The following is a 21,334-nucleotide window of genomic DNA, read 5'->3' on the forward strand; positions in this document are numbered from 1 at the left end:
TTTTATAAAAAAATAATTCCCCCCCCCCCTCCCCCTCAGATTCGTTACGGGAAGTTGGAGGAGCCGCAGAATCCGTTGCTTCGATACATTTCTGATCCAGAGGACGAGCTGCGTATGATGCTTGACGGATACGAGGAATTAGAAAGAAGTATAGGATACAAATTTCGCGACAGTAGTTATCTCCTGCAGGCATTTACACACGCCTCCTACCAGCCGAACAGACTGACGGATTGTTATCAGCGTCTGGAGTTCCTCGGTGACGCCGTGCTGGGTGAGCGCTTCTTCTTCGTCCTTCGAACACAATCGGGTCAAGTTGCAACATAATCAGTCACGTTGAAGTGACACTTTGCATTTCAGATTATTTGATTACTAGACACTTGTACGAGGATTCCCGGCAACACTCGCCGGGCGCATTGACGGACCTGCGATCGGCTTTAGTTAATAACACGATATTCGCTTCCCTGGCCGTGAGGTGCGGCTTCCATAAGTACTTCCGCCATCTCTCTCCCGGATTAAGCGTGGTGATCAATCGCTTCGTCAGGATACAAGAAGAGAACGGACATTCCATTAGCGAGGAGGTACGTTGCGAAGAACGACTGCCGTTTACGAATGCGTTAACGAATGCGTTGTATTTTTCAGTATTACCTGATCGGCGAAGAGGAGTGTGAGGAAGCGGAGGACGTGGAAGTGCCGAAGGCTTTGGGCGACGTTTTCGAATCGTTGGCCGGCGCCATCTACTTGGATAGCGGAATGTCCCTCGATGCGGTGTGGAGCGTGTATTACACAATAATGAAATCAGAAATCGGTAATATACACTTCGTCCGACCGGGAGAAAATTTAAATAATGCGTGGAATTGGCTTCAATGGTAACCGCAAACGTTGTGAATCAAGTATATAGAAAACATAAATAGGGACACAAAAAGAACGAACTTTGTCAAGCTTGCGTGTCATTTTTTTTTTTAATTTTTTTATATATATACTTGGCTTAAAATGTTTGCGGACCACTGAGGACGGTTCAAACAGAAGCCGAAACGCGTGCGCGTTTGGATTTTAACGTAACATGTCATGAGTTCGAGGTTCTACTTAAAGATTTTGAGATTTGTGGCACTAAAATATCTGTACATTGGCTCTTACTAGCTCCTTATTAAAATTCCTTGTTTACTCACTGTAGTCGTCTTAATTAATGTCAGGAGCAAGGAAACGTATAAATAAATTCTTGCGGAATACGTTGTAGTAAAGACACAACCATAAAGTGACACTTGTAATCGATCGAGCACATTTGTAAAATATTCCGGAAACTTTCTTTTTACTTTGACAATCAATAAGTAGTCGTAAAATTAACGTGACAAAATCATGAAAAAAAGAAGATTGCGCGTCGTGATAACTTTACGGTTATTCATCGATTGTTCGAACGAAAGGAAAATTTCCGGAATATTTTTCAACCGTGTTCAATATCGACCACAATTGTCATTTTAATCCTTTTATTTCAACGTACTTCACAAAAATTTTGGGCACGCATTTTCTCGCTCTTGACGTCATCAAACAAGGAAATCTGACTGCAGCCAAGGAAATTAGGAACCTTAATATCTTCCGATGGAATATCCACAGAGCCCTTTCCTTTTATTTTTGCGTAGAACAAATTTATTAGAACGATATCGTACATGATACATTGCAGAACAATTCAGTACGAATGTGCCCAAGTCGCCAATCCGCGAATTACTGGAGCTGGAACCGGAGACCGCGAAATTCGGCAAGCCTGAGAAACTAGCCGACGGCCGTAGAGTCCGCGTGACGGTGGATGTATTCGGCAAGGGTTCGTTCAAAGGAATCGGACGGAACTACAGGATCGCGAAATGTACAGCGGCCAAATGCGCCTTGAAGAAGCTGAAGAGGATACAGAGCTATCCGAGGGAAAAACTGTGACAATGTTTGACATAGCTTTAACGAGATGAATGAGGACGAGAGTACGGGTTAAACGACAGAATATTTTATTCTCCGAAAAATTGTTGGCGTATATATAATATATTTCAGAAGATTGTGTTCATGAGCGTACTTATAAATTTACAATGTTAAAAGGTAGCCTCTTTATCTGAGTATACAACATTGTATGTCTCTCTCAGTACAAAATTATGATTTTAGATAGACGTGAGTCTTAACGAAAAGAGCTGCTCTTTGTTCGAGCTTAATCGAGGATTTAATTGCGCGCTGACAGTTGACGAAATCTATTTAACACGGTGTGTATGGAGTAAGAATGAACGAATGGTCGGCAATATTGACGGGTATTATTATAAACGATTTTTACTAAACAAAATATACAGCGGAATATATCATATTTTCGACAATTGATTGACTGTCAGTATTAGAGTTTAAAACTTTATTCTTCTAACTTATTTGTTTAGCTTATAATTTCTCGAGGAGACTCGCATTTGCCACATTGACACGCTGCAATATAAGAATAAATATCATTTTATTGTTTATATTTTAATTGTGTATATAATCTATTGATTTATCAACGTGTTTTACGCATATAGCTGTGTCGGAAAAACTCTAGTCATGCTAGCACTGTTGATCGTTTTTTACATGTGTCTGTGACATTCGGATATATTCTGGAGAAAAAGAAAGAAAGGAAAGAAAGTACAGAAAGATGACGTACAATGTAGCCGCAAGTCCAGGACCACTTTATTAGACTTTTGTTAAAAATTACATAAAAAAAAAGAAGCGACTATACGACAGTTCAAAATTCGACGTACATAAATTATATCACAAGATACTGATAGTGCGAACGCGAACGATATTTACAAAGTGACATCAGAAATTGTAGCATCCTAGCCCTTCCTACTACTATAGTGCAGATTATCGCCCGCAAATTAAGCTCACTAAAAACCCACTTGTAACTTTTACCGTGAGTTTTATAAGAAAATTGTCGAAAGATAAATAAAATTTTTTGTAACGCACAAGTTTTTCATCTGAACAGGCGTGAGAACTGACTAGTGCGACAATTTGCTTGCGACGAGTGTGAAAACGAAAGCGAAAACGATGTAACGATGAACGTGCTGCACCGTTGAAACTAAGAACCGAGTTGACTGTAAAAGAGAGCGATAGCCGGATCCTCGCATTCGGAAGTGATTAGGACGTCTCGGAACTTGTCGAGAATTTGCAACAACTGGGATCTACGAATGTTTTCCAGATACATGATTTCCTCCAGGTGATGGCCGCCATTGAAATAGCCAAGGCGACACAGTCTATCGAGTAGTTTTCTGTCGTCGGAGGGAATATCGTAGTCTTCCGATTGGTAGTCGTACAGTCCATCCTCTTTATCTGTCAGTGATAATTCTTCCTTGATTTCGGTAGGTGTGCCTTTCGGTGTGTCGTTCAAACTCCACGTGCTCTCGCTCTTTTCTATCGTGTCTATGTCGTGCGTGTCTTGATCCTTTAGATCCTAAAATCGAGAAATAATGTGGGAGGGAGGATGTTAAATATAACATTTAATGACATTTCATGTTTTACAACACCGTGCCAAAAAATAATTTTTATTATTGAAGAATACTTTCTGAAGGACTTTTTTTCTTAAATTTCTTATCACAGTATTATGGAACATAACTTAAAATAAAACAATATTATGTGTTAAATATTGTTTTCAATATCTTATATATGGTCCTAGGTTTTTCTTAAGTATCACAGTATTAGTAAAAATAAAAAAAATTATAATTAGCTCACCATTGATAAACGTCCATGCACTGTTGGCATATATTGCACGTATGTGTGTAATTGTAAGAGCAAGTGATTCCTTAACAACCATATGATTATTTTTACTAGTTGTGTTTGTTGTTGTGGTTGGCTCAGAGGATTTAACTTTTGGCTAATAGAAGTCGGTAAGGAGAAATCGCTGATCACCTAAAAAGAAATATATTATTTACATAATTTCTATCAATCTATAATGATTTTAACCCTTATCGGACGCTAGCCTTTTATGCGTGATTCTCACTAGGTTGTAGCTAGTTTCGGTAAATATGCGAACTTGGCACCTCCTACGTGACGTACGACCGCAGCGACGAAGTATTGTTGTCACGTTACCACCTTACGACCGATAAGGATTAACATCTTTTTAATATGAATATCGGCCTTAATATAATTAAGGCTAATATATTTACATATTACAGATATAAAAATATAATATTTAGCATGATTATATATATATTCGTAATTATTTTACACACACACATACACACACACACAAACAAACAAACAAACAAGCAATTATCTCGATATATGATGTGAAATAATTGAGATACATACTTGAAGTAAGCAGACTCCTGGAAATTGTTCCGAGAAAGAGTCTAATAAGTGATTGGTCAAAACGGCATCCGGAGAAACAACATAGACGTTGCTTTCACAAAGTGGATAAATTATCGTTGCCTTTGCCCAATAAACCAAGTGGCCAGTTAACTGGAACACTTGTGCGAGTGTTAGATCCGAATCTGCCGCTAAAGTTTGCAAACTTTTCAGTGGATTGTAGATCTGAATCAAACGCTTAAGTGCTGGCGAACAGTCTATTTGCAAAGAATCTAACAAGTCCAATGGCTCGATTAGTAAAAGTATGCCATGATAGGGTCTTAAACTGTTCAAGCATCTGTAAAAAATATAGAATTATAATATTAATATAATATATTAAAAATATTCGAAAATATAATAGATAATGTCATTTTTTACAAGTAAGTCTATAGGAAATATTTTTATTAAGTAATTGTGTAAGTACTTTAGATATTAGTTTGCCTACAGAATAACGCATCTAGCATTGTTGAAACACAGTTTTATATAAAAAAAAGTACGTAATTAAAAAAAAATTAATTCTTGATAAAATTTAGCAGAGACTCATCTTTCTTAACCAAGACTCGAATCTCTACTAAACATATTTATACACATACAAAATAATTGTGAATAAATTATTACTTCAGATTGAGGATCAAATTAAAGATAAAGTTTTACTTACATTCTGTATGAATTTTCTAAAATTACATTGTATATGAGAATTTTGTATTAGATGCTGTTGTTAACAAACCTGTCTATAATTTCAGGATCAATGAGTAAGCCTTTCTTATGCGACTGGTGAACCTTTTGAGGAAGACAGAAGCGCACTTGAATCCATTTATTTATCATGATATTCACTATACCAGAAGTGCTGAGATTACTGAACACAAATTTCAAACCACGCGCGAGTGAGCTTCTTTGAAGTATCAACTCGTACGGTGATTCGTCACAATCGCTCTCACCTTCAGATCTAAACATATAGTTTATTACAATATCACAGGATTTTTTAGCAAGAGATGATTTTATTCACCTCCCAGCAACCTCATCGTGAGTTGACACCATCATCTTGATTTCATCTGTTAGAAAGCCGCATCTCTTCTCCTCATGCCTCAATGCTATGCCTAATCTAAACATGTAATACTACTTTTATGCCTTGCAAGCAATTTCTATATATAGAAATTATGTTACCTTTTGCTCAAATCATAGTAACACCTTACTATGGAATGACTGGCTTGTGCTTGCAACGCAAAGACTATATTGAACAGCATAGAAGAATTTACTTCTTTTAAACCTCGAGATGGGACCAGAGTTGGATGTCCGACAAAACGAACATCGTTTACCTTCAATTCGAATTTTTGTTCGCATAACTCCGGTTTAACAGCGAATAAAGTAGACAGTACTCCATCTGTCAAGCCAGTCAAATTCCCATTGCTTATGTTTGATGTTGGAAATGGTAAGGACTATTGAATACACAAAATTATTAAGATATATTAGAATATATCATACTGTCAATGTGTATAAATACTAAAATATTATATTTAAAAGTAAATAACAATATTATCTTTAGAGTGTTAAAGTACTATTTATTTAAATGCAAAGTGCTTGTTGTGTAAATATTTCACAAACAAGTGTAATTACATTCTGTATAAAAAACATTAGATCCTATAGAATAAAATTTTATATAAAACAAAGAATATATACCTGCAATAAGTCCTCAGTGTTGGTTAGAGAATAAGGATTCTTTCGTCTGGTGCATTGGCTCGGGTCTCTCACATGATTTGTCATGTGTGGATACCGAAATAACAACCTGTCACCCTTGCTGTCACTTTTTACCAAAATTATACTCAGTGGATTGATCTCTCCCATGTTTGTTTAATTATTATCAGCAGGTTTCCGATCATTAGGTTAGATTTGTACTTTTTAGTTGCACTTTGCACTATCTACACTTTCCGATAATTGTCTCTTACGCATGCGTGCCCAAAAATATTTGATTTCAGTTTTATCTAAAATACTTAGTATTCAGAATATCCACATAGTCGAATTATAACCTGTATAAAGTGCTCTCTGAACATTCTGAACGCTCTTTAAATAATTAATGTTCTCAATATTAAGATATATTGAAAGAAACGCTTTTGGACACGGTACAGTTTTTGTGTGAAATAGAACGTTGTATTACACCAAAAACATTTATATTTAATTTATTACATACATAATTGTTATTTAATGTAACAAAATATTGTTTCATCTATTAAAATTAAATATAATGTACTAAAATTAAGTGTATGCGAACAGATCAGGCTTTGAATTCAAGATAATTCAAATGTAATACTAATATTATACAGTTTTAATATTACATTTATTTTCCTCGCAGTTTTTTTTTAAACATTTTTAGGCGCACTAATTGTTTGGGAAGTACTTAAGTATTATTATCTTTGAGAGCGGTCAATAGCACTCGAGTAGTTTTGCTAAAAAATAAACGCATATATCTCCAGGTTAAAAATGGATTAATTTATTTCAACACATCCCCAACGAGAAATAACTCATCGATGTCAAATCGACGTCGATTCGATGTAATTTCGATTGTTTCGAAATGAAATTCGATTGTGTCGATTTGACGTCAATTCAAATGTTCATTTCTCGCCGGATATAGTTCTTTGGGAATTTAGTTCTTTGTTGGCGCCTGCTGTTTCATCTACTCGTGTGCAGTTAGATGATAATAAGTATTGTTAATATTCATTTCTGCTCTGACTAGAAAACGCTAAATGATTTTCTTAAGACTATCAGGCATATTTTGCGCGTGCAGTCTTTCATCCCACACAGCATCTTTAGGATATCCCTATGATGTATTTTGGACATTTCCGTTATGTGGGGTCGGCGGTGCTTAGTTTTTTTAAAACTTTCTAAAATCGTGCTGAATCATCATTAAAATCAAGATTTCTAATTTTACAGAGCGTTAAAAAATTCAGAACAACATCAAAAATATACATATACTATAGACAATCGAGAACTTAAGAAACCGCAAAACATAGATATTGAGCCGATTGTATTGTACATAAAAGTGCATTACTGAAAACTTTAAGAGACACTTTAACACTCTTACAACGAGGTAGTTAAATAGTCAATTTGAAATATATATTTCATAATATTGTTTGAATCTTAGCTATATAGTCCTTATCTATCTTCTTTGGGAAATTTATCTGTCCTTCTGCTAGAGTTTGAAAAACCAACTGCAGTCAGATACATTGTAATTACATGTAACGCCGCAATATATTCAATGTTTTTCTTTTCTATTTTAATAAAAAAGGATAACTTCATTATTCCTCGCGTTTTCCTTTGTTATTAGTAGCTTTTTACAAATTAATTCCTCATATATCTTAAAGAAATTATCACTCGATAGGTCTGTTTTCTGTTTCTGCCGAACTAGGACCGCACTAGGACTTTGTTCCTTTTCTCTTCAACGCTAAGCTATCTACTTGTCTCACTCTAACGGTAAAAAATGTAACCTAGTTCAGGAGCAGGAAACAGACCTGGTATGAGGGTTTCATGCAACAATGATCATTGGATCTACCTTTAGTTTTTTTTAAGAAACAATATGAAGAAATTAATATGGCTAATATTTTCAACCTTGAGATTTATTTCATACTTTGGAAAATGCGGGAAAATTAGACCACTGTCACACTCAGCCCATCGATAATGTATCGTCGTTGTACGTTCATTATCGCATATTGTTGAGAAATACCTAGAGCAGAGTGACGTCAGAGAACATCATTTGATATCAGATACGGTCATTGCCGTTAACGTGATATTTGACATCACTCTGCTACTTGGATAATTTCAATTAGAAAAATATCCGAGCCTGTTAGGATAAATCCTCGTGACGTTAATACTGATATTAACCTGCTGCTAAAATCGCTTCAATTTCTATCGAGGCTGGGTGGCACCGACGCCGCTTGTATCGTGCTGATGTTCATGCCGGGCGGCCAGTTCTTCTCCATTTTGCTGTCCGCCCTGCTGTCGAGCTTCGGGGTGACTTTCGTGATCTCGAGCTTGCCGGTGTCGCGATTCTTATAGTACAACGCGCCAGCCGCGCAACCCATTCCTATCCCGCCGAGCACCGAGAGCCATTTGATAAAGCTGCAAATCGAGATGCAATGTCAAAGCTACTTTGCCAAGGCTTAATCCTAACGAAGCAGTCGATCGATTTTTGCAGTCAGCGAATTAATATTAGCTGTCGGCCGATCGGTCCGTGTTAGTATTAAATTCGAACACTCACTTGACGGCTATTATCGCCTTGAACACTATCTTCACCTTGTTGACGAATTGGTCATCGAGAAGTATCCCTTCCTCCACCCAGAACAACGGCAGCAACGCCTCAGGGAAGGTCTTCATCAGCTTGAACTTGGGTACCGGATGTACGAACATGTTGAACTGCAACCTCTTGTGCGCGCGTATCGGAGTAGCCGTCATTGGCTCGAAATCCATGTCGATCTCGTGATTTTCCTGCAAATGTCAACGGTTTATTTAAAACGGCACACTTCTTGTTATACTTATTTAATATATTGGGAGTACAAATTAGTTCGATTCGTTTTCAAAAAATGGCTCTGGCTGTTATGAATGTTTCACAGTGACAGCTGATTTCGGTGGTTTCAGAGAGGTCAGACATCTGTCAATAATATTCAGTTTATATCGCTTTGAGTTTCATACAAAACCCCCTGTTTTTTACTGCGATGAATGTGTCAAATTTTCGCATCGAATGCTTGTAGAAGTTTATGGTGACAATGCTCCAACTGATAAATCATGCAGGGAATGGTTTCGACGTTTCAAGAATGGTGATTTCTGCGTTGAAGACAAACCTCGCTCTGGACAGCCAAAAAAATGGGACTAAAAGGGTGTTGTATACTATGAGCTGCTACAACCTGGCGATTCCATTACGGGCCATCGGTATTGGCTACAATTGATTCGTTTGAGCCGTGCATTACGAGGAAAACGGCCGGAATACGAGCAAAGACATGACAAAGTTATTCTTCTGCATGATAGCGCTCGGCCTCATGTCGCAAAAGTCGTAAAAAATTATTTGGAAACGCTCAAGTGGGATATTTCACCGCATCCGCCGTATTCGCCGGACATTGCTCCTTCTGATTACTGGTTGTTCCGACGGATGCAGCACGATTTGGCAGGTCACCGGTTCACTTCTTTCGCAGAAATCGAAAATTGGCTCCTAACTTGGATCGCCTCAAAATACGAGACATTTTTTCGAGATGGAATTCGAAAATTGCCTGAGAGGTGGGAAAAAGTAGTAGCCAGCGATGGACAATACTTTGATTAATCTGTTCATTCATTTTGTTCTGAAATAAATGCATTTTTGACCATAAAAAACGGACCGAATTAATTTATACTCCCAATATTATTTATATAGTAAATTATTATATTTATTTAATATATTATTTATATAGTATATAACTGTAATTATATGTCGCATTTGTTTAATGCAATCGATTCGGTAAGGATCATGTAATCGTTTACGAATTTCTGAAATTCTGATGACGTCACCTGCTTAGGATTCAAGCCGTCGACCATCGTCAGGTACTTCTCTTCGGAATCGTAAAAGTGCGGCAGGGAACCGATGATGGGAACGCCCAGACATTTCGTCATGTCGTAGAGATTCCTCGTCAGACAGGTTTCCGGTGTCGGGCAAAAGCACTTCTCGTCCTCATTTTTGCTACCATCACCAAGATTCGCCGTGTAACGAAGAGTGTTGACGCCTGTGAATTTAGAGATTTCATGAGACACGAGGAATCTTATGATGATCTTGGCGATAAATGCGTTTTCTCGTTATCGCATTTCTAATTGTATCAGATCGTCAAGGATGAAATTTGTAGAAGAAAAAGGCAAAGTTGGTCGATAACTTACAAATATAAGGAATTATTTTATTCATCAAAGTATGCACCCATATTGTCTATACACTTTTGCCATTTAAGCGGCAGGTTGTTCAAGCCGGTGTTATAAAACCCTGGCGGACGAGAGTCAATGAATTCCTGGAAGGCCAGTTTTACAGCATTGTCGGAATTAAATTGTTTTCCTATTAAAAAGTTGTCCGAATTGCGGAAGAAGTGGTAGTTAGTGGGGGCTAGGTCTGGTGAGTATGGAGGATGATGAAAAAGTTTCAACTCCAATTCCTGTAGTTTTGCCACAGTCATTTGTGCAGTGCGTGGTCTAGCGTTATCATGCAATAAGATAGGAGTCGATCTGTTGACCAATCTAGGCTGTTTTTCTTTAAGTTTTTACATCATTTCGTCCAGTTAGTTGCAGTATATTTCTGCTGTGATCAATGAACCAGGTTTCACGAAATCATAATGGATCACACCTGCGCTAGACCACCAAACACTCACCATCAGCTTCTTCTCATGAATATTGCGCTTTGAAGTGTGTTTTGGTGATTCATCCTTGTCCAACCACTGTGCTGAACGTTTGCGATTGTCATATTGGATCCATTTCTCATCACAAATGACAATTCGATTCAAAAATGGATCAGATTTGTGACGAGAAAGCAACATCAAGCAAGCTTCCGAACGCTTTTGTTTCTGTTTTTCATTCAGTTCATGTGGAACTCACTTATCCAACTTTTTCACTTTACCGATTTGAGCTAAATGAGTTAATATTGTTTGTCTGCTAACACAAAACTTCAACGATAATTCATAGGCACTCTGACATGGGTCAGACTCAACGGTGACCTTTACTTCGTCATTATTGACCTTTGATTCTGGACGACCGCGTGGCTCATTTGTGAGGCCAAAGTTACCTGTATGAAATTTGGCGAACCAATTTGATACTGTCCAATTTGATATTTGTTACTGCTGCGTAGTAACATTAGGGCCAAATACACTATTAATGTTTCGCGCGGTCTGCGATGCCGTAGTTCCGTAAGAACTCATACTTCATAATAGTGCGAATTTCCGACCGTTCCATTTTCAACAAAATTAATTTTTAAAAAAAGGTTTTGATATTTTTTAGAGTTTACAATGATTTCTTTAAACAGGCGAGATTGTAACTTTCCAACAAAAAAACAGAACGGTAATATATTAAGCCAACGTCAAATAATAAGCTGTTACAGTTGGCAATATTATTAACTACAAATTTCATCCTTGACAACCTAATATAATCGACCGTACCCAATAATATCAGAAAGTAGGAAAACATTAACAAGACGATACAAATTCATTATATTATAAGGCGTTATATTAAGAGTGATTTGTGTGCTTTAATTTCATTTTATACGCGTGTAAGAATATTTTAGATCTTAAATTATATGTAATTGATAACAGCAGGAATAGCGTTAAGTTTAATCAAATTCGTCTCAGTTATAATTATGAGAAAATTTTCACACAAATAATTTTGTAAGATATATATCTTATAATAACTCTTATATATAGCATAAATGTTTAGAAGATGGAGACGTCTGTAAGATATATCCTAGTTGTTTTAGATATCTTCAAGATGTTGAAAACATATTTTAGACATTTGTGACATTAGTCTGGGAAGATATATCTTATATAATTATAAGATACATAAATCACAATAAGATATATATCTTTATATCCTTATATAATTATGTAAGATTGTATATATGATTACACAAAATATATATCTCATAATATATGTTTTACATAATTTCACTTTGGATTTCAAGATACATGAACTTGGAGCGCGTACCTTTGACCTTGGTGTGGTGACTGAAATGTGCGCTGAGACTCCGACAGATTTCGAAGCCGAATGAGACGATATCGTCGTCCGGCCCGAAAAGAGGCGGGAAAATCGTCGAGTCGGTGCCGTTGAATTGGTTGCAGTGATCCTCCGGCCAGATGTCTAGCGCGGGCTTGCCGTCGAATTCCAGGACACGTCCGACGTCCTTGAAATTCTTGATGCCGCGCATGACTCGCATGCGCTCCGGCACGACGGTTCCGTTTTTCTGCAGAAACAATCAATTTCATTCGCGTCCTGTGAAGCAAACTATTGCTTCGTTGCTTCTTCTTCTCGCTTTACCACGTCATGTATATATTTCTCGTACGCGTGCATGACGAAGAGAAGACAACGCGACAGTCCTCTCCCGTTCGCGGTAAAATTGCGCCTACACTCAACGTAATGACAGCTCGCGGCTGTCATGCGTGACTCGTGACTTTTTTGACATACAATTGGCACAATGATTTATCCATTCAGCGACGTGCTTTCGGAAAGTCAGTAGCGCGGTAAGCAACACGTTGACTCGAATATGTAATTTTCAAAAATCCATAAAATATATTCAAAAACGCACATCGAGTTTTAAAAAATAATGTATAAACTTCAGGATTAATGTGGTCGGAAGTAATTGTTAAACGAACCGGACTAATAAATTCGATCAAATGATCGTAGTTATGGAAAAAAGATCCGACGTGGAGTGCGTTTCGAGAAAAATGAAGATGAAAATTTGATACATGGTTCGATTTCTACAATCGAATTTTTGTCTGGTCCTCAGGCGACGGTAAATTCATTTACATCAACAGAATTGTTTTTTCCGTTTGCATATATTTAGAACGTCCTCGGACATTCTCCAGGACATCTTGGATATGTTTAGAACGATTCCGAGACATCTCATGATATCTTTGGTATGTAATAATTATGAGCAATTTTAAAGGTTTAATTTAAAGAGATTTAACTCAAAGATTTAATTAAAAAATGAATCTTTAGTTCGCTCAGCGTCGTGGAGACACGCACCCCACCGAAGAGGGAGAACTTGTAGCGACCCTCGCCGTCCGGTATCAATTCCTTGCCCTCCGTTTTCAACACGTTGCATACCGCCGCCCCCGCGAAGTCCGTCACCGTGCAGTCGACCGGCAGACCGTCGAAGAGTATATCCTTCGCTTTGGCCTTCACGAATATCGAGTCCGGATTGTGGAAGATGCTGTTCACCGCCTTGCCTGCGACACACCGTTGCACGCGTCACAAAATCACCCTCGATCATTCTAACCCACACAGCAAAACATATCGGAGATATCATCAGATATCTTTATGTCTGTAATTTTAAGTATCTGAGATATTTTATTTTCAGATATCCACGGAATATCCGCAGAACATTATTACACGATAGCATATGTTTTTTTGGAGAAGACCCCGTCGAAAATTTCCAGATGGATTCCCATGGAAATTTATAAGAACTCACATGTGAATCCATATAGGATAATAAAAATCCACATAGGAATCCACGTAATTTGCGAAAATTCATATAGGAATCCACGTGGATTCTTATTCAGGACTTAGATGTTTGTATGGCGCAAATTCCTAAAGGGAACCGTGAGATTCCGTATAGATTTCTCACATGGATTCCCACTTGGTTTTTTTTTTTCAACAGGGATGTCTCTGCAACATTTGCACACGATTATGGCCGATACTGAAATCTTACAGATATCTTTCAGATATCTCCGTGTTATCTTGACAACCAGATATTTAGACATTCAGATATTTTCCAAATATCTCTGTGATATAATTTGCCGTGCATGGGGGAGGCCATGAGCGGCGACGAGTTCGATTTCAGCCGCGGGAAGAACTCGACTTTCGTCGCAATTAACAGCGTCGCGTCGCACTTTAACACTGCGTATCGATGAAGACGACGACCAAGATATCATGAGTAATTCACACCTCCGCACACGCGCGCTTACGCTATAGGAAAAAACGTATCTCGCGCTCCACTTTAAAAGTTCCGGCTGTGTTACAGTCTGCGACCCTGCGAGATATGACCAATACGATTGCGGCTGCAATCGATATGCGACATTGAACGGAAATAGTGAGATCTGAACGGAGTATGAATACACAGGTGAAAAATTTCGTGTAAATAACGGACGACCGAAATTTCTGTGTTACTTTAACAAGGATTGTTAACAAGGTGAGCATATTAATTTAACATATATTTATATACTTTTTAACATATTCCTACATTAAAGTTAGACACAAATTTCAGTGGGTCGTTATTTACACCAGATTTTTTACCGTGTAACCGAGGATCGTGCCCGGGAAGAACACAAAATCACAATGACGTTAAAGTGACGAGAAAGTAACTATAAAAACTCATTTTCCGCTCATTTTCTTGTCACTTTGACGTCATCATTTTCTGTTCTGCCTGGAAACCGTGCCTGCGAAGCGGGCACGGATGCTCGTCCGTCCCGCATGACATTCTTTCGCGACTAATTTGCGGAAGGTTTTGCCCTTTACTGGGGTCCTTTTCGGTCCAGGTAGGGCTGAGATTACGAGGACATTACAACGTGAGAGATTGTACGTACCGACGACCCCGACTGCGGCGGGCTTGTCCCTGAGGGTGGCCATCACCATGCCGAGGATCATAAGGTGAGGAAACACCATGTCCTCGTCCCCGGTCAGACCGTTGCTCTTCTTCTTATTGAAATACCATATTGACTTCATACTGTACTCCACGCTGTCGTCGTCTTCCCGGTCTATCAGGTCCAACTTCACCTTGTACTCGCTGGAATGGACACGGAACATTTTAAAATCGGCATCAGGAATAAGAGAAGAAGATTCAAAGGATTCATAATTAAATAAAATGAAAAATTAAATTAACTTAACAAATAAAATTTAATCAAATATATAAAATATTAAATATAAAAAATCGAGACCGGACAAGAATCAGAGCTTTCAGAAAAGCAACAGAGATAATCGAGTATAGTGTGTACAATAAAAACTAATTTTTTTTTAATGGAAAAATTATATTCTACATATGTTTTTTACAGTTTTTGATATAATTAAACATCTTTTTCAATTTTTCCTTTGAACGAAACCGAGAAAATCCGTGAAAAAACTCGGTTTCTTTCATTTCTTTTTCATTTAACCACGGAAAGAAATTGAAAAGAAAACACGGAAAAATTGAGAAAACCCAAGTTTTTTCCGAGCATTTAAAACTATTGTTTTTGATACTGATTTTGTACATTTTTCTGAGGAACAAAATAAAAAATTTGAAAAGTTTGTAAAATAGGGAAAATCGTTAAGTTTTTTATGTTCATATGTTATGAATTTAAGTATATCGAACTTAACTTGATCAAATATACAGTACCTGTAAGTGTAGTAACTTTATCCAGTATAGTATCAGTATATTGAATTGAACTTTATCATTCGTCCTTACTACATAGTGAAAGCGACTCACTCGTAGAAAAAAGGCCCCACTTCTTGCAGCTTCGGTTTCCCACCTTGCATGATCTCGTCAGCGTTGGTTACGTTGAACATATAGACTTTAAAGTCCAGCGGCAGCGGGAAAGCCGTCCACATTTCACGTATCTCGCTGCCCGGCTTCAACGCGATTGCCTGCGAGCATTAAGTCTTGTTAACTCGCCATTGGCCACGACGGATGGGAATAATGTAATAAATCATCAATCGCGATAGATTGAGTTTTCATTTACACATCAAAAGGCAATGGAAAGATTTTACGTAACGTGTCATTTTCATTTTGCTCAAATACAGACGAAAATGGCTCGAAGATAAGCTCTCTGGAATGTCGCGATTTCCCGGAAATCCCGCAAATTGCAGCCTCGACGTAATGTTTTCGTTAATTTCGCTCCGTGAAGACGAATTAAACGAATATCTGCTGGTAATCTCGCCGATTCCGCGTCTCCGTTCCCACGTCATGCAGTCTGCGATGAACAGTCACACAGTCGTAACCCCCCCCCCCCTCNCGTCTCTTTTTCATTTTTTTCTCGCGTGTCATGGATATTGCGGACCGAATAAGTAAAAACGCCAAACAATATATTATATGGCCGTTAATAACAGGATCCTCCGCGATGTATGGCTTTACGGAATGACTCGAGTGTTTCGCGGTATTCAACGAGATTATAACGATCAGTTGCATCAGGCACGTGTGCAGAATTTTTCCCAGAAGTGACATGTACACTGAGATTTTCCGAGAGATATTAGGAAAAAAAAAGTTTAATCGTACTGTACTGTTTAATCATACCGAAGCTTGTTAAAATTACATTTTGCCCCCCCCCCCCCCTTAAGCTTTCAAGTGTCGCGTGGAATTTGGTAAAAATGTTCAAAACAAGTGTGAGGAAAGAGAGGAGGAAATATCCAGTAAGTAAGAAACATTAAAACAATCTTTTGAAACATTGATTTTATGTGGATTATATAGACATTTTAACGTAATATTTTATAAATGTTTTTAAATTGTTATTTGATAATATAATATCCCTAAATATTAAAATTAAAATATTATTTTTAATATTTTTGGGTTAATGATTTTTTGCTTACTGGGTATAGTTTTAAAGTTTCGAAAAAACCCGTTTTTTCCTCATTTTTGCGCAAACTTTTTTGGATTCTTACCTCTTTTACGGAGAAAAGTAAATGTGACTACTTTTATCTAAATACACGTGAATTTTTCTAAACAAACGTATGTAGCCTTGGGACAGAAACCGCAGGAAAAAGGAGAAAAAACGCTTTCTCTCCGAAACTTTAAAGCAATAGGAGAAAGTTTGACGCGATTAGACGGCCAGTTGTGTTTCAGTATGCATGTATAATAATTTTTATAAAACTTCTTATATATTATTCAAAGTCATATTAATCGAGCCCGACATATTGAAATCATCGCTCTTGACATGATGATTAATTAAATCCTGATTTAATTACACGAGGCACACGAGAAGAAAGAAAAACGAAGTGGCCTGCATAACGAATGTTCCCACTGCAATTAGGTAATCAACGGTAGCGTCGAATGTACATTAATGTAATGTCAACGTGAGGCATTTTAGACATGGCATCTGCCGGAAGAGAAAAAGCTTCGTTTTACCTTCTTGATTTGCGAGCGGAGCAGCTTGGGGAACCCCACGAAGCCGAAGAGAATGCCGAAAAGGAACATGGCGGCACCGCCTATCGCGAGTTTCTTTATGGACACCATTTTCACGGTCTGCGGGAATGTCAAGCGCTCGGTTACATTTGGAAGCAAACTGGAATGGAAATGGATATCTCTAACGAACAGGCGGATAACTCGAAACTGAACTACTATGCGGAAAAAAATTATCATTTAAGACTCATATCTTCATACATAAAAAAATATATAATCTTATATGAAGATAAAATTTATATAAGCTTAACACGAAGAAATTTTTTTACAGTTCCGTTAAAAATATTATATTCTAGTTATTCAAAAATAATTATCAAGAATTCGGAGAAAATAATATTGGGTAGAAAGAACGATATCTTCAAGCCAAGAATTGTATCGGTTTGAAGATATCGTTATTTCTATTTGATATTTTTCCTCTCAATTCATAAAAATTATTCTTGCACAATAAGAAAGTATAATAGTAATATAAAATAAATAATAATATGATATTTTTAGTGGAACTTTATAGAATATTTTCTCATGTAAAAGCAAGTATGTGTGTGTGTGTGTGTGTGTGCGTGTTTTACTTATATAAGACTATATACCCTTACTTATATATGAGAATACGTATCTTGAATTGATATCAATTTTTTTCGTCTACATGTTACATTTTTTCCTTCACGCGCGCGTTATAATATTAATATCAGAGAGTAAGTCCGGGTTTACAATAGGTGTAGCGAATCTTTAGCCTTTTGCTCTGTGCACTAAATCGTAATATGATTTCTAGTAAAAAGCGTTTCCAGTTCTCCCAGACATTGCGATTCCTAAGATTTAAGCGTTATCACGACTTTTAGCAGCGCGGGGAACGTCAGAATTTGTCAGAAATTACGTTACACTTTATCGTGCTCAGAGCGAAAGGTTACATTGAGTAAGAATACTTAGAAATTTACTTGTGGAATATAAGGTTTATTTTTTCCCACAGAAATAATTATCTCGATATATATCGAAGTATTTTTTTTCTCAGTGTAAAGCTCGCCACACTTATCGCAAATCCGCACTAACGTTTGGTCAATCGTGACTCGCGAAGCCGTCGTGCGCAGTTCACTCGGACTCGACGTTAAATTTCGCTCGAAGAATCGAGTGAGATTATAATATCGAATCAAGCGAGATTCCGGGTGTAATAACGAGAACGACGAGTCCGCCGGGGATTCCGCGGCGTTCTGGAACGATCGCGACCGTAACTGTCGTACGAGCGGGTTCGGTTCACGCGAGGATCGGCAGCCGCACTTCAATGGTCGAACGACCGGAACCTTGTATCCTTCGAAGACGCGAATCGCCCTGTCGAACGCTCTGCCGAACGGGACGATGTACAGCAGCTTGGTGCGCTTCAAGGTGTCGTGCGTGCGCCGGAGTGTGCGAACTGCTACGTCGTATCGCTTCGATGCCGACACGTCCGCCTTTGCTTCTCGGCCGTGCAGCATTTCGAGCCCGAGGGAATCACCGCATCGATGCAACGACGGTCCGAGAGATCGTCGTGTGAAATTCCACCCGGTCGATCCGTCACGCACGTAAAAGTACGCCGGGTATCACGGTAAATGCGCGAAATCTCGCGAGAGCGTATTCTTGAGATAATATCGTTGACAGGATGAGAAACACGACACGAGTATAGCACAAACATTCGTCGGGCGACTGGTCGAGTGAATAACTTTCCTGCTTGTAACTGCTTCGAAAGAAAGAAATTTAATTTTAACATAAAAGCAAATAAATGTGCGATTTAATCGTCGAAACGAATCGGGGGAGGATGACGTTTTCGCGCTCTAAGTATAGCTAGTAAAAATTAAGCTATCCGAAAATAATTCGTTCTGTGCAACTACCCGTTTCCGTCTGTTGCCTTGGTCTCTCTCTATTTCTGTTCTGTGTTTGTCTAAACGGGTAAACCGAGCGCGTATATAACTTTCTGCCCGCGGTATCCACGTACTCCGGTATTCGGTATTCGGTATCGACACGGCAGTTCTCTCTCAGAATATCGGCGTATATCAGGATACTCGCCGCACGATATCGTGTACGTCAGCGTTCGCACGTAATCCTCTCGTCAGATTTTCACAGGTGAAATTCCGTCGACGGAGACATTTCCTCTCGGTTGGATCCGCGAGGAGGAGGAGATCACAGTGGCGACCCGTATTCCAAATCCCGGCTGCTTGAGTTGCTGTTCCGTGGTCCTTCTTCAGCGCGTCGGCTTATTCTTTCTTCGGCCCTTTTTGCCGTCCATTTCCACCGAGAAGCAAAGAGCGAGACGTGCGGTGCGAAATATCGCGTGAAGTATTTCCGTCGAAAGCCACGTAAGGGACGAAGTACGCGAGTACGCGAAGGCGGACAGTGGTCGACCTTCGCCGTGTTCTACCGTCTTCGCACCTGTGCGCTCTCCTGGCCAATTTCCGCGCCACCCTCGTCGCCGTTGATCGTGCGCGGCTCGTCGCGGACTGTCCGCGCGATAATGACACCGATGTCTTACACCGGCTCGGCGTCGGCGTACTCCTGGCCTGCCCGGCCCCATCGTGAACTTCTATCTTTCCTGGCTGACCTGGCGTGGCATCTCGGCAGTCGGATGCACCGACGACGATGCGATCGAAAACGCGCAATTTACGCTGGCTCATAAGATGTGTGACTCAGCTGAGCAGAGATACTCGACGAAAGTCACGAAATAACGTCCGATTCGGGCCGCGAGATTCTGTGCTCCTCGTGCGGAAAACGAGAGAGGCATTTTGACAACGAAGGTATGAAACAACATATTACGGGCCCCGTGTGTGTGTATGTGTGTGTGCACATATCTGTGTGCTTTAGCCAACTTAATCCGAGTCGAAATTTTGGCCTTATGTTAAACCTTTAATTCTACAGTACAGTAGGAGCTAAAATAGCAAGATAGGTTCAATTTCAATTCTAATAATATGATTCAGTATTATTATGACCTTGATGATGTCTTAAATATTTGTTTTCGCTGTTTCGCGGTGTTAAAAAAGTTGTCTGTTCAAGGCAGCGTTAAAATGAAATCTGTGGAACTAAAGGTTCAAGAGAGTATTGAAACGCGGCGGGATTAATCGGACGTTATATCTCCGAGAGCTAATGGCATAAATGGCATTGATAAGTTATTGATTGACTGATAAGTCACGTGAATGGCTGACCAGTGTGTCAAGGGATCAAGCATTCACAATAGAGTATCGGTCGATACATTTTAATGAGTACGTAATTTCTATTCTGTTTGTATTATGGCAAGTTGTAGCAGCAAAAACAGACCGTCGCGATTGTCGAGACTCGCTGCTTCTATGTGCAACGTTGTTCAAACTGACACTCGGTGAATATACGTCGTGCCTTTGAAAAATATATATGAATAGTAATAAACACTTCATCTTGATAATAGCTACGTTATGAGTGTGACCTGTCTTTGTGTACCCTAGACTCAATAGTGTAAATTGCAATTGCGATGGTTATTTGCTGGTATGCGCCATTACGGCCGACCCACAAATGCATTAATCGATCGAAGAACTGACATCATAATAATTAACATTGCTGTTGAAGTAATGTCTAATAATAACGCATTCGCCTCGGTAAACGAGATGTCTCTTTAAGTGAAAAATTAATCTTTAATCCTTAATCTTTAAAATGAAAAAGTCATTCAAAGCGAGCGTGTTAATTACATGTGAAGCATTTCGCACGACAAAGGCGAGTCCATCATTCGTCATAGACGCTACTGATATGTATTTCTCATCTACATTACTGTAATTAAAATTTTTAGATATAAGAAAAAAATCGTTAAGATAAAACTTATATATCGAGACATCTTTAAAACTGAGTGAAGTTTTGTTATTTTATATATTTATATATCTCGATATATGACAGATTCATCTTTGTAGTACGTAAAATATCATATACAGGATGAGCCAATAATTATTACCATCTTGAATATCTTCGGAAAAAAATATCTTATTAGATAACTAGATAAAGATGAAGAAAGTTAACATTTATAGTAAACGTTCAAGGCGACTACTAGTATAAGTGCAATTTTTGTTAAATGAATTTTTTTCCTACTCTTATATTTCGAAGATATTCGAAATTTAATTTTAAGGTGGTGATGGTTATTGTCTCACCCTGTATGTAATCTGCGCTTACAAGACTATATTTAGA

General features: G+C 38.4%; 3 protein-coding genes across 6 annotated transcripts in view; 1 reads left to right on the forward strand and 2 right to left on the reverse strand.

The window, feature by feature from the left end:
• Positions 1–2,541, forward strand: part of LOC106740627 (endoribonuclease Dcr-1) — a 10,797-nt gene extending 8,256 nt beyond the window's left edge. The window contains exons 21-24 of the mRNA XM_014611859.1: positions 40–271; positions 358–578; positions 640–805; positions 1,676–2,541. Coding sequence (XP_014467345.1) covers positions 40–271; positions 358–578; positions 640–805; positions 1,676–1,923 — 867 coding nt within the window. The 3' untranslated portion in view covers positions 1,924–2,541. The remainder of the gene's footprint in view (positions 1–39; positions 272–357; positions 579–639; positions 806–1,675) is intronic.
• A 109-nt stretch (positions 2,542–2,650) lies between these two features.
• On the reverse strand, positions 2,651–6,224 carry LOC106740634 (nitrogen permease regulator 3-like protein). Its single transcript, XM_014611872.1, has 7 exons — positions 6,010–6,224; positions 5,497–5,768; positions 5,339–5,434; positions 5,060–5,278; positions 4,297–4,630; positions 3,718–3,894; positions 2,651–3,439 (listed from the first exon to the last, which is right to left on the reverse strand). The coding sequence occupies exons 1-7, from the start codon at positions 6,172–6,174 to the stop codon at positions 3,068–3,070; spliced, it is 1,635 nt and encodes a 544-aa protein (XP_014467358.1). The 5' UTR covers positions 6,175–6,224; the 3' UTR covers positions 2,651–3,067.
• A 319-nt stretch (positions 6,225–6,543) lies between these two features.
• LOC106740672 (sensory neuron membrane protein 1-like) lies at positions 6,544–20,985 on the reverse strand. Of its 4 annotated transcripts, none has more exons than XM_014611943.1 (9): positions 19,568–20,985; positions 17,123–17,279; positions 15,491–15,648; positions 14,616–14,815; positions 13,057–13,259; positions 12,019–12,274; positions 9,859–10,070; positions 8,582–8,808; positions 6,544–8,442 (listed from the first exon to the last, which is right to left on the reverse strand). In XM_014611943.1, the coding sequence occupies exons 1-9, from the start codon at positions 19,807–19,809 to the stop codon at positions 8,223–8,225; spliced, it is 1,875 nt and encodes a 624-aa protein (XP_014467429.1). In that variant the 5' UTR covers positions 19,810–20,985; the 3' UTR covers positions 6,544–8,222. The 4 variants fall into 4 exon arrangements, with proteins under 4 accessions (XP_014467429.1, XP_014467437.1, XP_014467444.1 ...); XM_014611951.1 differs by lacking the exon at positions 19,568–20,985 and adding an exon at positions 18,466–19,561 and having other exon boundaries at positions 17,123–17,239; XM_014611958.1 differs by having other exon boundaries at positions 6,545–8,442; positions 17,123–17,239; positions 19,568–19,648.
• Positions 20,986–21,334: the final 349 nt, after the last annotated feature.

Source organism: Dinoponera quadriceps, unplaced genomic scaffold, assembly GCF_001313825.1.
Source record: "Dinoponera quadriceps isolate SergipeBrazil2010 unplaced genomic scaffold, ASM131382v1 scaffold96, whole genome shotgun sequence".
In the NCBI taxonomy this organism is placed as follows: Eukaryota; Metazoa; Arthropoda; class Insecta; order Hymenoptera; family Formicidae; genus Dinoponera; species Dinoponera quadriceps.

What these genes read in the sequence shown, in the direction of transcription:
- LOC106740672 (XM_014611943.1), bottom strand. Translation starts at nt 19,809, where the DNA reads ATGAGCCAGCGTAAATTGCGCGTTTTCGATCGCATCGTCGTCGGTGCA. An exon ending in TCACCACACCAAGGTCAAAG is followed by an intron (nt 10,071 to 12,018) that starts GTACGCGCTCCA and finishes CTAAATTCACAG; the next exon opens with GCGTCAACACTCTTCGTTAC. An exon ending in ACGGCTTGAATCCTAAGCAG is followed by an intron (nt 8,809 to 9,858) that starts GTGACGTCATCA and finishes TGACATTTGCAG; the next exon opens with GAAAATCACGAGATCGACAT.
- LOC106740634 (XM_014611872.1), bottom strand. Translation starts at nt 6,174, where the DNA reads ATGGGAGAGATCAATCCACTGAGTATAATTTTGGTAAAAAGTGACAGC. An exon ending in ACACTGAGGACTTATTGCAG is followed by an intron (nt 5,769 to 6,009) that starts GTATATATTCTT and finishes TGTATTCAATAG; the next exon opens with TCCTTACCATTTCCAACATC. An exon ending in CAGGAGTCTGCTTACTTCAA is followed by an intron (nt 3,895 to 4,296) that starts GTATGTATCTCA and finishes ATTTCTTTTTAG; the next exon opens with GTGATCAGCGATTTCTCCTT.